This window comes from Salmo trutta, chromosome 26, assembly GCF_901001165.1.
Source record: "Salmo trutta chromosome 26, fSalTru1.1, whole genome shotgun sequence".
Lineage (NCBI taxonomy): Eukaryota > Metazoa > Chordata > Actinopteri > Salmoniformes > Salmonidae > Salmo > Salmo trutta.
The window spans coordinates 6,339,080-6,355,152 of record NC_042982.1 but is presented as its reverse complement, the minus strand read 5'-3'; the positions used below and the strand labels follow the sequence as shown (position 1 = coordinate 6,355,152).

Genomic DNA, 16,073 nt, shown 5'->3' with positions numbered 1-16,073 from the left:
CTTTCCAGTGACAGCAAGGTGTAATGCTCTTAACTGGCGCTGTGACGTGAGTCATCACTATCAGAGCTCTGATTACAGATTACGGGAAGTTCCTGGATTATGGAAGAGAGGTCAGGTCACAGTTAAGCCCGGTGGGGGGGGGGTGTGTGTCTGTGTTCCCACTCCCAGGGATGCTGGGAGGATTATCCAGTATATTTTCCAAAGACATCCTCTGTACGAGTCTGTTTGTGCACACATGGGTGTTCAGATATAATCATTTGGTGGGCACTTATAATTGTCCTATTTCACAAGTGTGTATTATGTGCAAATTTGAAATGTGATTTTTTTTTTTTTGCATATCCCAACTCTCTCTGAGACCCTTAGAGAATGGGGTCACGGCCGGGGTCACGGCCATCGCCCCTGGAGCAATTAGGGTTATGTGTCTTAAGGGCACATCGACATATTTTTCCACCATGTCATCACGGGGATTCGAACTAGCAACCTTTCGTTTACTGGCCCAATGCGCTAACCGCTAGGCTACCTGCCGTCCATATTAGCCACAGCTGACAGTGCGTGGGCTGCAGATCGCAGGCCTCCCGAAGGCACAAGCAAAACTGTGTCTGCTGTTTTGGGTTAGCATGTTTACACGGAGGAGACACGTTTCTTTCTACCTTTTTGATTGTAAGAAGAATGTGTCAGTGACTCATGACGACGTGGCTATGAGATCTAGAGAATGAGGCTCCTTTCTTTGTACTCACAATTCATACAAATAAAGTGCTTTTAGGCTGGGTATCTGTAAAGCACTTTGACAACTGCGGATGTGAAAAGGGATTTATAAAATAAATGTGACTATAAATTTGATTTAAACATTACTGCATGTGTTTTCTGCCCCCAGACGAGCTCTCTGCAGTACCTGGACGCCCGCAACACACCCCTGCTGGATCACTCTGCCCCGTTTGTGGCACGGGCGCTCCGCATCAGCGGCAGTCTTGCTGTGCTGCACCTAGAGAACGCTGGGCTCTCTGGACGACCGCTAATGCTGCTGGGTAACAGGGCGGGAAGACGGGAGGCAGGGAATCATCACTGTGTTAACCAAGACGTTTTTGCCTCCATTTCCTCATCCTTCTCTCATTTGTCTCTTCTTCCCTCTCTCATCTCTCCCTCTCCAGCCACGGCTCTGAAGATGAACATGAACCTACGGGAGCTGTACTTGGCTGATAACAAGCTGAACGGCCTGCAGGACTCAGCACAGCTGGGCAACTTGCTCAAGTTCAACTGCAACATCCAGATACTGGACCTCCGCAACAACCACATACTGGACTCTGGTAGGGATACAGCTCGCTGCTATCTTCACACCAGCCTCTTCACACCAGCCTTTTCACACCAGCCTCTTCACTCTGTTTCTCTCCCAGTCCTCTCTCTCTCTCGCTGTCTGAACCTTTCTTTCTCACTATTTCTCTCTCCTCTCTCTCTTCTCTTCTCTCTCTTCTCTCTCTTTCTCTTTCTCTCTTTCTCTCACCTTCTCTATCACATCATGACAACCTCATAACCCAGCGTTGAGTTTTTTGTCTTGCAGTCCAAAATAATAAAATAGTTCCTCTCCGACTCTTGTTTCCTTGTAACAAATAACCTGGACGTGTTTTAAAGAACGGAAGAACCGCATTCTCTAACCACATGTCATTTGAATCACAAACTAACCCCGCGCTCAACCATTACCCCTAACCTTTTCCTCTCTATCCCTCCCTCTGTGTGGTGTGCAGGTCTGGCCTACGTCTGTGAAGGCCTGAAGGAACAGAGGAAAGGCCTGGTCACTCTGGTGCTCTGGAACAACCAGCTAACGCACAACGGCATGGGCTACCTCGCAGCTGCTCTGGTAAACACCCGCCACAAAATGAGATGCCTCGGCTCAGCACTGATGTGCACGCTTTCACACGCGCACATGTCATGCAGCCATGGGGTTGAGGAAACTGTGGTTTGCATGTGCTCCCTGGACTCTGCTGATTAAAGCAGTCCTGTGTTTTTGTTTCTGGAGCCTGCCTCACATCACTCCCACAGAAACGATGTATAAAACAGACAATGAATCCCTATGGGTTCCCTGTGGAACCATAGACATGCGTTGGCAGTTACATTGGACACCATTCTGTACATTAAGTTCATAACACTGCAAGTTCTACAGTTAATTGAACTCGCTCCGAAGAACCCCACCCGTATGGCTAATGTGACTGTGATGTCCAGTCACGTTTTACTTCCAGTGATGTCAGCAGCTGTGCAATGTAACTCTTTGGTGTGCCCTTTCCCTCCCACTGCTATCTCCCCCTTCCCAGCCTGTCTCAGGACAGAGAAGCTGGGTACAGGCCATTATCACTGATCCGGTTGCCAGGAGAACTGGGCCTAGCTTTAAAGGCCCAGGGCAGTCAACATTCCGAGATGGAAACGGCTGCACTGGGCCTTTTTTAGTTAAGCATGGTGGTGATGTCTATATCCAGGCCTGTCGGTCAGTGGGAGGGTGGCTCATGCACATAGTAGTGGTGCTCCCAACAGTCTGTTTATCCTTGACATAGAGAATGATACTGTTTTGACCACGTGGAGGACTTAGCCAGCAGGCCTGAGGGAAAGTGTTTTTAGGGCTGGGTGGATGATGAATGTGAATATAGTGTATATCACCCAACTGGAATGAATCCTAGTCAGTTCCCCAGGTGGACAGGTTTGGTACAACTGATACTTCCTCGCCATATCAAAATACAGAAATGAAATCGCAGCAGCTGCTCTTTAAGAACTAAGGAGCCTAGAATGGTGTCCCTTTTTAGATGTCCCTTTGTCGGGACGTTGAGGGGTGTTTGGAATACTGAGGCCTTCTTGGAATGTTGGCACATAGACAGGAGATTCCCTGGTCTTCGGAGAGGCCTGTCGGCTAGCGTTCTCATCACGGACTGGATCTAGTGGTGCTGAACACACGCTCTGGACATTCATCTCACGCTCATGCACGAGATCCCATGACTGCCTCCGCTGCACTCTCATAATGGGAGAGACATGTACATGTAGGAACCACGTACAATACATTTGTTTTTACTATATATATATATATATATATATATATATTATCAGTCAAAAGTTTGGACACCTACTCATTCTGGGGTTTTTCTTTATTTTGACTGTTTTCTACATTGTAGAATAATAGTGAAGACATCAAAACTATGAAATAACACGTTGAATCATGTAGTAACCAAAGAAGTGTTAAAAAGAATGGAAATATATTTTATGTAACCACCCTTTGCCTTGATGACAGCTTTGCACACTCTTGGCATTCTCTCAACCAGCTTCATGAGGTAGTCACCTGGAATGCATTTCAATTAACAGGTGTGCCTTGTTAACCTCTCTGGGGTATGTGGGACGCTAGCGTCCTACCTGCGGGACACACTGCCAACAGCCAGTGAAATAGCAGGGCAGCCAATTCAAAACAACAGAAATCTCATAATTCAAATTTCTCAAACATACAACTATTATATCCTATTTTAAAGATACACTTCTCGTCAATCCAACCACATTGTCCGATTTCAAAAAGGGTTTACGGCGAAAGCATAGCATTAGATTATGTTAGGACAGCACCTATACAAGAAAAACCACACAACCATTTTCCAAGCAAGGAGAGGCGTCACAAAAACCAGAAATACAGCTAAAATGAATCACTAACTTTTGATCTTCATCAGATGGCACTCATAGGACTTCATGTTACACAATACATGTATGTTTTGCTCGATAAAGTTCATATTTATATCCAAAAAAACCATTTTACATTGGCGTGTAATGTTCAGAAATGTTTTGCCTCCCAAAACTTCCCGTGAATGAGCACATCAATTTACAGAAATATTCATCACAAACGTTGATAAAATATTAAACTGTTATTCAAAGAATTATAGATACACTTCTCCTTAATGCAACCGCTGTGTCAGATTTCAAAAAAAACTTTACAGCGAAAGCACACTTTGCAATAATCTGAGTACATCGCTCAGAGACGAAACAAAACCAAACCCGCCATTTTGTGGAGTCAACAAAACTCAGAAATAATATTATAAATATTCACTTATCTTTGATGATCTTCATCAGAATGCACTCCCAGTAATCCCAGGTCCACAATAAATGGACCTTTGTTTTGTTGTTTTGTTAGATAAAGTCCGTCATTTATGTCCAAATACCTCATTTTTGTTCGCGCGTTCAGTCCACTACTCCAAATGCAGGAAGCACGCGCAAAATGTCATGACAAAAGTCAAAGTTCTATTTACATTCGTAGAAATATATCAAACAATGTATAGCATCAATCTTTAAGATGTTTTTAACATAAATCTTCAGTAATATTCCAACCGGACGATTCCAATGTCTTCAAAAAAGAAAAGGAACACAGCTAACTCTCAAGTGAGCGCGCGCCACCGAGCTCATGTCATTTTCTCACTCATGTACTTCCAGGAGCTCTTGTTCTCTCCCTATTCACAGTAGAAGCATGAAACAATGTTCTAAAGACTGTTGACATCTAGTGGAAGCCTTAGGAAGTGCAAAATGGCAATCACTATAGGCAATCACTTGAAAAACTACAAACCTCAGATTTCCACGCTTCCTGGTTGGATTTTTCTCTGGTTTTTGCCTGCCATATGAGTTCTGTTATACTCACAGACATCATTAAGACAGTTTTAGAAACTTCAGTGTTTCCTGTCCAAATCTACTAATAATATGCATATCCTACCTTCTGAGCCTGAGTAGCAGGCAGTTTACTACGGGCATGCCTTTCATCCGGATTCAAAATACTGCCCCCTACCCTAGAGAAGTTAAAAGTGAATTAGTGGAATTTCTTTCCTCCTTAATGTGTTTGAGCCATCAGTTGTGTTGTGACAAGGTAGGGGTGGTATACAGAAGATAGCCCTATTTGTTAAAAGACCAAGTCCATATTATGCCAAGAAAAGCTCAAATAAGCGAAGAGAAATGACAGTCCATCATTATTTTAAGACATGAAGGTCAGTCAATCCGGAAAATGTCAAGAACTTCAAGTGCAGTCGCAAAAACCATCAAGCGCTCTCATGAGGACCGCCACAGGAAAGGAAGACCCAGAGTTACTTCTACTGCAGAGGATAAGTTCATTAGAGTTACCAGCCTCAGAAATTGCAGCCCATATAAATGCATCACAGAGTTCAAGTAACAGACACATCTCAACATCAACTGTTCAGAGGAGACTGTGAATCAGGCCTTCATGGTCGAATTGCTGCAAAGAAACCACTACTAAAGGACACCAATAAGAAGAAGAGACTTGCTTGGGCCAAGAAACACGAGCAATGGACATTAGACCGGTGGAAATCGGTCCTTTTGGTCTGATGAATCCAAATTTGAGAATTTTGGTTCCAACCGCCATGTCTTTGTGAGACGCAGAGAGTAGTTGAACGTTCCAACCGTGAAGCAATTGTTTTTTTCCCTCATCAATCTACACACAATACCCCATAATGACAAAGCAAAAACAGATTTTTTGAAATATTTGCTAATTCATGAAAAATATTAAACTGAAATATTACATTTACGTAAGTATTCAGACCCTTTACTCAGTACTTTGTTAAAGCACCTTTGGAAGCGATTACAGCATCGAGTCTTGGGCATGACGCTACAAGCTTGGCACACCTGTATTTGGGGAGTTTCTCCCATTCTTCTCTGCAGACCTTCAAGCTCTGTCAGGTTGGATGGGGAGCGTTGATGCACAGCTATTTTCAGGTGTCTCCCGAGATGTTTGATTGGGTTAAGTTCTGGCTGTGACTGGGCCACTCAAGGACATTCAGAGACTTGTCCCGAAGTCACTCCTGTGTTGTCTTGGCTGTGTGCTTAGGGTCGTTGTCCTGTTTGAAGGTGAACCTTTGCCCCAGTCTGATGTCCTGAGCGGTTTGGAGCAGGTTTTCATCAAGGATCTCTCAGTACTTTGCTCCGTTCATCTTTCCCTCGATCCTAACTAGTCTCCCAGTGCCTGCCGCTGAAAAACATTCCCATAGCATGATGCTGTCACCACCATGCTTCGCCGTGGGGATGTTGCCAGGTTTCCTCCAGACGTGACGCTTGGCATTCAGGCAAAAGAGTTTGCTCTTGATTTCATCAGACCAGAGAATCTTGTTTCTCATGGTCTGAGAGTCCTTTAGGTGCCTTTTGGCAAACTACAAGCGGGCTGTCATGTGCCTTTTACTGAGGAGTGGCTTCCGTCTGGCCTCTCTACCATAAAGGCCTGATTGGTGGAGTGCTGCAGAGATGGGAGAATCTTCCAGAAGGGCAACCATCTCCACAGAGGAACTCTGGAGCCATGTCAGAGTGAGCATTGGGTTCTTGGTCACCTCCCTGACCAAGGCCCTTCTCCCGCGATTGCTCAGTTTGGATAGGCGGCCAGCTCTAGGAAGGGTCTTGGTGGTTCCAAACTTCTTCCATTTAAGAAAGATGGAGGCCACTGTGTTCTTGGGGATCTTCAATGCTGCAGAATTTTTTTGTGGTACCCTTCCCCAGATCTGTGCCTCAACACAATCCTGTCTCAGAGCTCTACGGACAATTCCTTCAACCTCATGACTTGGTTTTTGCTCTGAAATGCACTGTCAACTGAGGGACCTTCATATAGACAGGTGTGTGCCTTTCCAAATCATGTCCAATCAATTGAATTTACCAGAGGTGGACTCCAAGTTGTAGAAACATCTCAAGGATGGTCAATGGAAACAGGATGCACCTGAGCTCAATTTCGAGTCTCATAGCAAAGGGTCTGAATACTTATGTTAAGGTATTTCTGTTCTTTTTTTTTTATACATTTGCAAAAAATTTGCTTTATCATTATGGGGTATTGTGTGTAGATTGTTTTTATTTAATACATGTTAGAAAATTGTCTAACGTAACAAGATGTGGAAAAGGGAAGGGTTTTGAATACTTTCCGAATGCGCTGTATATACATATACATTTTCAAAGTGATGGAAACAGCCATCTGTTTGTAGTGTGTTGTACTTTGCATCATACGTCACAGTACATTTGCTGCCCCCTATCCCATGCTATGTGTAAAACCTGTTCCTCTCTCTCTCCCTCTCTCTCACTAGCCCTGTACCCAGAGTTTGGAGACCCTAAATCTGGGCCATAACTCTGTGGGGAACGAGGGGGTCCACAAGCTGAAGGACGGTCTGATCGCCAACCGCTCGGTGCTCCGGCTGGGCCTGGCGTCCACCAAGCTGTCTTGCGAGGGTGTGTGTGTGTGTGTGCGTGTGTGCGTGTGTGTGTGTGTGTGTGTGTGTGTGTGTGTGTGTGTTCTTATTTAGGTATTTACAGCTATTAAAATAATTTTGGTTTAAAATAAAACCCTCATTGACTATGTAAATTGGGCTGTTAGTGTGTGAAAAGGCGTTGAGCTGAGCCCTGTATCTCCTCCTCTCCCCCTGTACTGTACGTCAGGTGCCGTGGCGGTGGCTGAGTTCATCGCCGAGAGCCCCCGGCTGCTGCGTCTGGACCTGAGGGAGAACGAGATCAAGACGGGGGGCCTCATGGCCCTGTCCCTGGCCCTCAAAGTCAACAACTCCCTCCTACGCCTGGACCTGGACCGAGAGCCCAAGAAAGAGACTGTGAGAGAGGGGGGAAATGGGGAAAGGGAGGAGATGGGGAGAAGTACAGAGAGGAGTGGGGACTGTATACAATTTGTCCTTTGTAATACATTGTCAAGATGAATTGTGTTGTCCAAGGAAAAAAAATGTTAAAATGAATTTGTAGGGATGGGTGGAGTAGGGTTGGAGGAGACCGGGAACATCAATGTAGACAGCCCCGATCTCACCTAGTTCTCATCCCTCTGTGTTTTCCTTCTGCCTCCCAGGTGAAGAGCTTCATCGATACGCAGCGTTCCCTGCTGGCTGAGATCCAGAACGGCTGCAAGCGGAACTTCATCCTAGCCAAGGAGAAGGAGGAGACCGAGCAGCAGATGCATTCGGCCTCCATGGCCGAGATCGCCACCGAGGACAGGACCGTAGAGGAGGACGGAGCTGATTCCGGCGAGCATGTTGATAATGATGGGAAAGACAGTGAGTGTGAGGGAGGAGAGGAAGGAGTGAAAGACACTGAGCGCCTGACCGAAAGCCAATTGGCAGCGAGCTCTGAGGGAGTGGTGTTGCCTTTGCTTTTGGAGTCCGACTCGGACACGGACGACGAAGAGGAGGAAGAGGTGGTTCTCTCTAAAGCTCCCTCCGTCTCCCCCGTCCCCAAACACACTGGTCCTTCACTTCGGGCAGCGACAACTCAGCACCCCCTCAGTGCCTCACAGATGCCCCCCGCCCCCTCTGCCTCACCAGCTACGGGGTCTGTCATTTCAGGGATCACCGTCACAGAGTCCACGGGGGCCCCCGGTACGCCCCCCTCGCCGGGCCGCTGTATCTCTGTGTCGAGCCCCGGGAGGGGCCACAAGATCTTCATGGTGACCAGAGTAGAGAGCCCCCCTGACCAGCAGCAGTTCCAGGTCCTGGGGAAGATTGGCCTGACCAAGCCCCAGGTCTCCAAAGAGCCGATGGTGTCACTAGTGAAGGAAACCACACAGCAACCACAGCCTCCTTCACAACCTCCTTCACAGCCTCCTTCACAACCCCCACAGGAGGAGGTGAGAACACAACCCCAGGCCACGCCCACACCACTGACACAGGAGAAGGTCCAGAGTTCAGACGAACCACAGACGGTCGATCCTAAACAGACAGAGCAGAGTCCTGTTGCGCCAGAGCAACCCCCTTCAGAGAAGACCGTAGTAGAGACTCCTAATGACCCGTCGGAGACGCTAGAACTACCATCCAACCTCCTAACCCAGCCCACAGAGGAGGAAGTAGAAGGCGTTCTAGACAGTTCGCAACCTGTACTGGCGGAGCAAAGCCCATTAACAGCAGCCCAGCCATCACACTCACCCTCCCTTCCGACAGAAGTAGCAGCAGCAACACTTGCATCACCCCAACAGACAGAGCAGATGGTAGAGACAACTACAGAGCCCCAGCTAGAACAGTTTGCTGTTGAGCAGCAGTTCACTGAAGCTGTTCTGGAAGGAGAGGAGGAGGAGAGTCAGGAACCAGTAGAAGAGACACTTTGTGAACAGGCAGAGTCTCAAACCAACACAGAGGAGGAAGATGAGATGCAGTCAGAAAGGCTTCCACAGCAGGACCAGAGTCCGGAACAGGCTCGTGACACAGTTCAGCAACCGTTAGCGCCGCAACCGTTAGCACCTCAGCTAGCTACACAGACTAACACGAAGTCCCTGGGCAGTCTGCTTCTAACAGCAGTGCTCCAGTCACAGCCTGAGACAGTGCAGCCAGACTCTGAGCTTCTGCCCCCACAACAGGAACCGGCAGAGACACTTCCACGGGCACAGCGACAGGTGGCGCCAGGGAGTCCGTCAGAGCAGGGAGTCACGGAGAGTGTAGCAGAAGTGGAACAGGAACTGTATCTGTCGCAGGAACAGCAGCAACTAGCACAACAGGCACTTCCTGTGCAGGTGAAACAGCAGCAACAACAACATCCTGTTCTAGAGGAACTACAAAAGCAGCAGCTTCAACCAGAGGGGCAATCACAGACCACTCTTCCTGCTGAGCCCTCACCTGTTCCAGCCAAGACAGACACTTCCCTGGAGGTGGAGGGCCGTAGCTCCCCTCCCAAGGCAGAGGAGTCCCCAGACGAGAGCTCCACGGACGAGGGGGAGAGCGTGGAGGTGGTGGGCTCAGCCCTTCCAAACGGCCTGAAGCCAGAGTTCGCCCTTCACCTGCTGGACCCCGAGAGCCCCAAACCTGGGCCTGGCAGCTGTGTGATGGAGCACGGTGAGTCACAGGCTCTGAGAGAACACCCTGTCTGTAGTGGGACAACGGGTGTGACCGACACATGCATACGGTATACACATGGTACACTCGCAGACACACACACAGTCTGACAGAAAGTGTGTGTGTATTTTGCAGTGACTGTGACAGCAGAGCTGAGCTGTGGTCAGGACCTGGAGGAGCTGTTGCTGGAGGCCAGCCTGGAGACGGGGAGAGACGCACCATAGCTGTGTCATGGTACACCTACACTTACTAATCTCTTGGATCTCTTTACAATGTACAGTCCACACACGCTAGACACATTTGTGGTAACACACCCCAAAAATAGATTGTCCGATCTGTATCAAATAATACAATGTGTGCTCTAATGTCGGTCCTATCTGTTTGTTCTGCAGTGGTTCTGTAGGAGAGAGGAACACAGGACTCGTATCGTCTCTGTCTCGGTGACTCGGCTTGTTGCTCCTCCAATTTGGTTGTTGTTACCACAAACTCCTCACCACCCCCTCTATGAAAACAGAGGACCAGTTGTCATCTAAGTAAAACAAAAAAAGACACAAAACAATAATCATTGAGCTTCGTCACAGCATATAAGGAATTCACTTCAACTGAAACGCGCGCACACTGTATTGTAAAGAAAGTTTCTAAAAAAAACAAGAATGGACACTAAGAAAATCACACTAACCTTTTGCCTGTCACTACATTCCGTCAGTCAGGAAACCATGCTCATGCTGGGGGGGGAGAGAGGTAGAGAGGGACGGAGGGGGTTTATCACTGCGCTAACCAAAGACACAGGACACACTCTGCTCCACCCCGACGTGTGTTCTTCATAGTGTCGTGGGTTTGCACACTGACACACAACCATACTATTGCCCTCTGCTGGACGAAAGAGAGTGTGCACAGCTGTGTGTGACAGTGTGGGACCCAGACAAGAGGACCCACTGGCTTTGTGTCATTCTCTGACAATGACAGTGGGGAAACGGAGGGTTTTATAACCAAGGAATGTGTGTGTTACAGTTTTATCTGTTCCCCCCCCCCCCCCCCACCTCGTAAGGGATCTCTGCCAAAGTGACCGCTTTCTTTTCTGTTCCTTCCTCTCCGTTCCCTTTGGCCCCCTCAGGAATCGTCCCCTGCAGTGTCTCTCCAGCAACGCTCTGGAACACCCAAACCATCTGTCATCTGCCAAAAGCACACGGTCTCAGTCACAAATTATGTTGGGTTTCCTTTAAGAATCAGATAGCGGAGTTACTCCAATCTAAAGCTTTCTGGAAACCTCTGTAAATGTTGGATAACAAAATGTCTGCCTTGACGGAGGGATGCCGTTCATTACGGAGAAAGTCTACCATTTTTTTTTTCTCCTCTTTTTCTTGACTGGACAGTTATCAGACGTTCTTTTCCAGATGGATTTTTTTTTTTGTCCGACCAGAGTGATTTAAATGTAGTGTGACACTCAATAGGAGTATAAATAAAAAGCAGGTCTGACTGTCTCTCTCTTTCAAGTCCTCCCTCACTCTTTGTCTTTTGCTGGTACAACACTGTGCCATCTCCTGTCCCAACTCAACACAGGATAAATGTTGCCTTCCACTCAACTAGGTTTCATTTCATCTCTTTTGTTTCGCTGCTCGGAGAAATCAGTCGTTTTGTATTTATTTGAATAGTTGTAATGAGCCTTTTCTTCGTGTGGTTTATTTTTCTCCCCTTCTCTTCCTCATTTTATTAGTTATTTTCCATGGGGTTTGCTTCTAAAGATTTCCCCGTTTTGGTGTATATTTCGGATTCAAATTAGAGCAATTATTACATTTATTTTAATTTTGGGGGGGGGTAGATGAGAGTATGCTGGGTGGCGGGATCAACGGATATGGCAATAGGGAGGGGGGGAGAGTGCAGTTATGAAAATAAAAGTTTTGCTAAGGAGAAGCTATGTGAGCGATGGTTCACATCACTCGGATAAAACACTGACTGAGAGACTTCCTGTGTTGAAACTTTACATCTTAAACACCACTGTGCTAAGGCCACCTGGGAGCGCTGGGGATATTGGTGTTTTTCTTGTAGGCCAGGAGGAGGACATTGATATAAACAGGTGGGTGAAAGTTTGAGTGAACACAAGGGTCCCTTCTGTCTTATACCATCTTGGGACATATGCGAGCCTGAATGCCCAACACTGTGAACCTATGGGCCAGGTACCAAGGGCCCTATTCAACTGGTATCTAGAAGGTTCCAGGGTAAGGCAAAAAGGTGCTTTCTTACAGTGCAAGAAGAATACAGGTTTGTCTCAGCTGCGGGATCCTCTGTATATAGGTTTTGGTTGAATAGAGCCCCTTGTCTCAATCCCACTGTTCTGTCTCCCCCGGTCAACCAGATTGTTTTTCAGCCCAGGTAATCATGCCTGTGCTGCCCCCGCTGTTAGTAATGCTTTAAGTTTTAGTCATTTTAAATTATTTGTTAAATTAATCGAAATGTGCTGGTAATCACAGATATGTATGGCAAAACATTTTTGTTCCTCTCTCAAATAAATGCATGTACTGACTAATGAAGTGACGAAGTGTTTCACTGAAAATACTCTCTTTGGGAACTGCATTGATTTATTGGATGTTCTGCATGGAAATTATTTGGAATTTTCGGAAAATATTTAATTTGACAGACCACCATATTTAGGACCAAGTACTGTAGGTCTGAAAGTCTATTTTGCACTGCTATTCCGCTGGTTAGTACCATCCCATCAACAAGCAAATGAAATGCTGCTAGTGTTTCCATAATGTTTCTCTATGTTTTTTTTGTATGTTTAAGCGAGTTAGCCAATGGCCATGTTCCATTTCTTCAGATGTAGAGAAGAGGAATTTATTGGTCAAGGTGACATGGACCTAAAATGGCTTTTTATTCGAGGAAGGAAATGGTATGGCTTTAACTGACAATGTCACAGCACATCAGTTTTAGAGACTCAAGTTAAAAAAGGTCTTTGTAGGAGGCCTTTGTTAGTGTTTCATAAGCCTGCTCCAAGAGTGTTCTAACCCACATTTTAACAAATTCTGGAGTTTTGAGACATTAGAACCAGACTAGAGAGAGAAGGAAGGAAGGCAGGGATGGATGGATGGATGGAGTGAGAGACTGCCTATGCAAAATGACTATCACCTTTTGTTGGTATCAGGTTGGTATGATGATCTCTGGTGCGTCAGAGATATGGAATAAGAATACTGTGTATCTCTATGGGTGTTGTCCTGTCTTTCGTTCTGATGGGATGTGACCTGGTCTGAGTTGTATTAGGCAAGGTGATACTGCTTTGTATTGAAGGAATTAAGAGGCTTAATGTAAGAGGGTTACATGTTACCTGTCAGAGATCTAAAAGACAAAAGTAGTAATCCACTTCACACAGAATCCACGGACACGATGTGGAACTACAATAACAATAGTGGAAATCGGATTCGCATACCAGGTCCAAGGCCCAGTACAAGAGGTGACCGATAGCTTGGCCAGACTAGTGACCCTTCTTTCAAGAGAGGTATTGAGAGAACGGGATCTGTTTTGGATGCTTGCCATTGTTTTTCTCATTTCTATGGATTTCTATCATATTTTGTCTCTAGTTTTTGTTTTGCCAATAGGACATGTGTACTGATATAGAGATGGTTCTAAAAAAATAAAACCATTGAGACCACTCGGATCAGCGATTGCGTACTACTATGACATGGCATACTTGAAGTATGAAGTGGCGTCTTGGCCAAGCATTCAGTACTATTCTGGTATGGATGTTATTCTCTGCTATGTCAAGACTCAAAAGGTCCGTCTTTGCATCAGATTTCAGGGGATGGCATGGCTCAATCTGAACTTTCCTAAAATGTGACCAAACTTTAAGATGGGACGTTGAGGGGTGAGGCGGTTCACCGCCCCCCTCGGAGACAGGCTCATGGGGCGAGGGGATTGTGTGTGTGTGTGTGTGTGGGGGGGGGGTAATTTTGTTCTCTTTTTATTACTAATTCTGTTCTGAAGGAATTCCAGCCAATACTAATCCAACTCCACTCCCCCCCCCCCAGCTGCTTATATGGAGAAAGAGAGAGGAAAGGAGAGAGGGGGCTAAAGAAAGCCTTAAACATAAACTTCATAAGCGAAACTCAGCATCTCCAAAGCTCCCTGAATTACAGAGAGTAAAAATACATTTTAAGGGCCATTCTCTTTCTGTACAGTAGACACGTGTGATCTGATTGGATAGAGAGACTAAGGGCAGGACCTTCTGGAATAAACTTAACTCAACACCCATGCTAACATTAACATGTAATAGCTCTTTTTCCTTCATGTTTATTCCCTTTCCTACTGTATCTATGCAAGTATTACTTTTGTTCTACTTTTCCCCAGCCCAAACTGCCTCCCATGAAAAGGCTTAAATCCACAAGGAAAGTAACACTGAAAACTAATTAAAAGTGACCTTCAGTTCTAAGTCTGCTTTTCCCAGCTTCCTCGTTCACCTTTAATTTTAGTAAACCTAGAAGTAGTGCAGTGGGTTTCTGCTCCCAGTACACCTCACTTGAAATACATTAGTGTTGTCTTTAGAGTACAGGCAGACTTATGAGGTGAATCATATAAGCAATGATATTGTGCAATATTGTGACCTGTGGTGTTTTGTAGATTCACCTACATCTCATAATGTGTTCTTCTAAACTATCTATGAAGGTACAATGTCTTGTTTTTGTTTATTTGGGTTAAAGTTTTACTGCATTTATGGATTTTGTGTATAATCTTGGTTGAAATAAAGGGTTTCCTAATTTCTCATGTCTCTTGGTTTCATGTTTGTTGCTTTGCCTGACCCAGGTTCATATACATGTCTCCAAACTATGGGGGACCGAGCCTTCATGCTCCCTTGCCCCTCGCCTATGGAATGCTCTCCCTGACCATCCGAGAGCCACTCCATCCATGAGAACTTAAAAAATGGGCCTTAAAACCTACTTCTAAAGATGGTCATTTTCATAGCCTAGATTGCTGGCCCACTGTTGTTTTTATTGTATATTGCATCTATTTATTTTCCCTGATTAGACTTTCTGTAATGAAAAGCGCTATACATATTTCAATGTATTCATTATATGTTCTGTATACGCCCCAGTTGTTGTGTTGGTGATGAATTGTGTAGCATTTGTAAGACAGAAACCCAATTGACCACCTGCACAGTGTCGACCGTGTTTCTCAGCTGTGTTTAGTACAATTGTTGTGGTTGACAGTGCTGTAGTGTTCTGTCCCAGCACGCTAAGTGAAACCAGAGGTCGGACAGAGAAGATGTGCCATAAACAGTAACGAGTCAACAATCTGGTGTCTAGTTGATAAACTAATGTGGTCGTCTTGGAAAGTTAAGGGTCATCAGTGTTGGCTATTAAACTATTTGAGTGTCAGTGGACAGACCAAACTCATTCGGTCTCGTGTGTCCATTCTGGCTAATTTCTCCCTTTGGCAACAAGTGGCGTAAAGTACTTAAGTAAAAAATACTTTAAAGTACTACTTAAGTAGTTTTTTGGGGGGTATCTATACTTTATATTTTTGACAACTTTTACTTCACTACATTCCTAAAGAAAATAATACATACTGCATAGTTTGTTTGTAAATTCTGTTGGTGTGCCCCTGGCTATGCTTAAATAAATCAAAACAAGAAAATGGTGTCTGGTTTGCTTTAATATAAGAAATTTCAAATGATTTACACTTATATTTTGATACTTTAGTATATTTTAGCAATTACTATACTTTTGATATTTAAGTATATTTAAAACCAAATACTTTTAGACTTAGTCATATAGTATTTTACTGCGTGACTCACTTTTACTTGAGTCATTTTCTATTAAGGTATCTTGACTTTTAAGTGTGACAATTGGGTACATTTTCTACCATTGCAGACAACATACCCAAACATCACTGTCATAACTGTGATGACATGCAGAGTGAGCACAAGACGTTGAAGAGAGGGTAGAGGGAAATTATGCTCGCCAGGCCTTTCCCTGGGCTTAGCAGGGCCTGAGGAATGTGCAGCCGTGTTGGTATAAGGGTGAAAGGGACTTTTCTGTGGTGTCAACCCTCATCTAGCCTGTTGGCTCACTGTCCACTGGACTGCAGGGAGGAGCTGTCTGAGATGGGACTCTGGCACCGCTGCATCTACACTGGCATGGATGGAGGGGAAGAAAAGTGTTGTGAGTTCACACCCAGGCTGGGTTGGAATTCCCACTCTGTTACAGAGGGATAGGTTTGTGTGTTTCAGTATGTGGTGCTCATGTGGGTTAGTATGTATCCAGTATGGGGCGCTCATGGGATGGTGAG

At 45.5% G+C, this 16,073-nt stretch overlaps 1 protein-coding gene across 1 annotated transcript in view; it reads left to right on the top strand.

The window, feature by feature from the left end:
• LOC115162979 (protein phosphatase 1 regulatory subunit 37) overlaps positions 1-14,546 on the top strand; it is a 55,521-nt gene extending 40,975 nt beyond the window's left edge. The window contains exons 6-13 of the mRNA XM_029714530.1: positions 875-1,025; positions 1,149-1,304; positions 1,740-1,852; positions 7,068-7,209; positions 7,417-7,583; positions 7,829-9,797; positions 9,933-10,031; positions 10,190-14,546. Of these exons, the coding sequence (XP_029570390.1) occupies positions 875-1,025; positions 1,149-1,304; positions 1,740-1,852; positions 7,068-7,209; positions 7,417-7,583; positions 7,829-9,797; positions 9,933-10,021 (2,787 nt within the window). The 3' untranslated portion in view covers positions 10,022-10,031; positions 10,190-14,546. The remainder of the gene's footprint in view (positions 1-874; positions 1,026-1,148; positions 1,305-1,739; positions 1,853-7,067; positions 7,210-7,416; positions 7,584-7,828; positions 9,798-9,932; positions 10,032-10,189) is intronic.
• Positions 14,547-16,073: the final 1,527 nt, after the last annotated feature.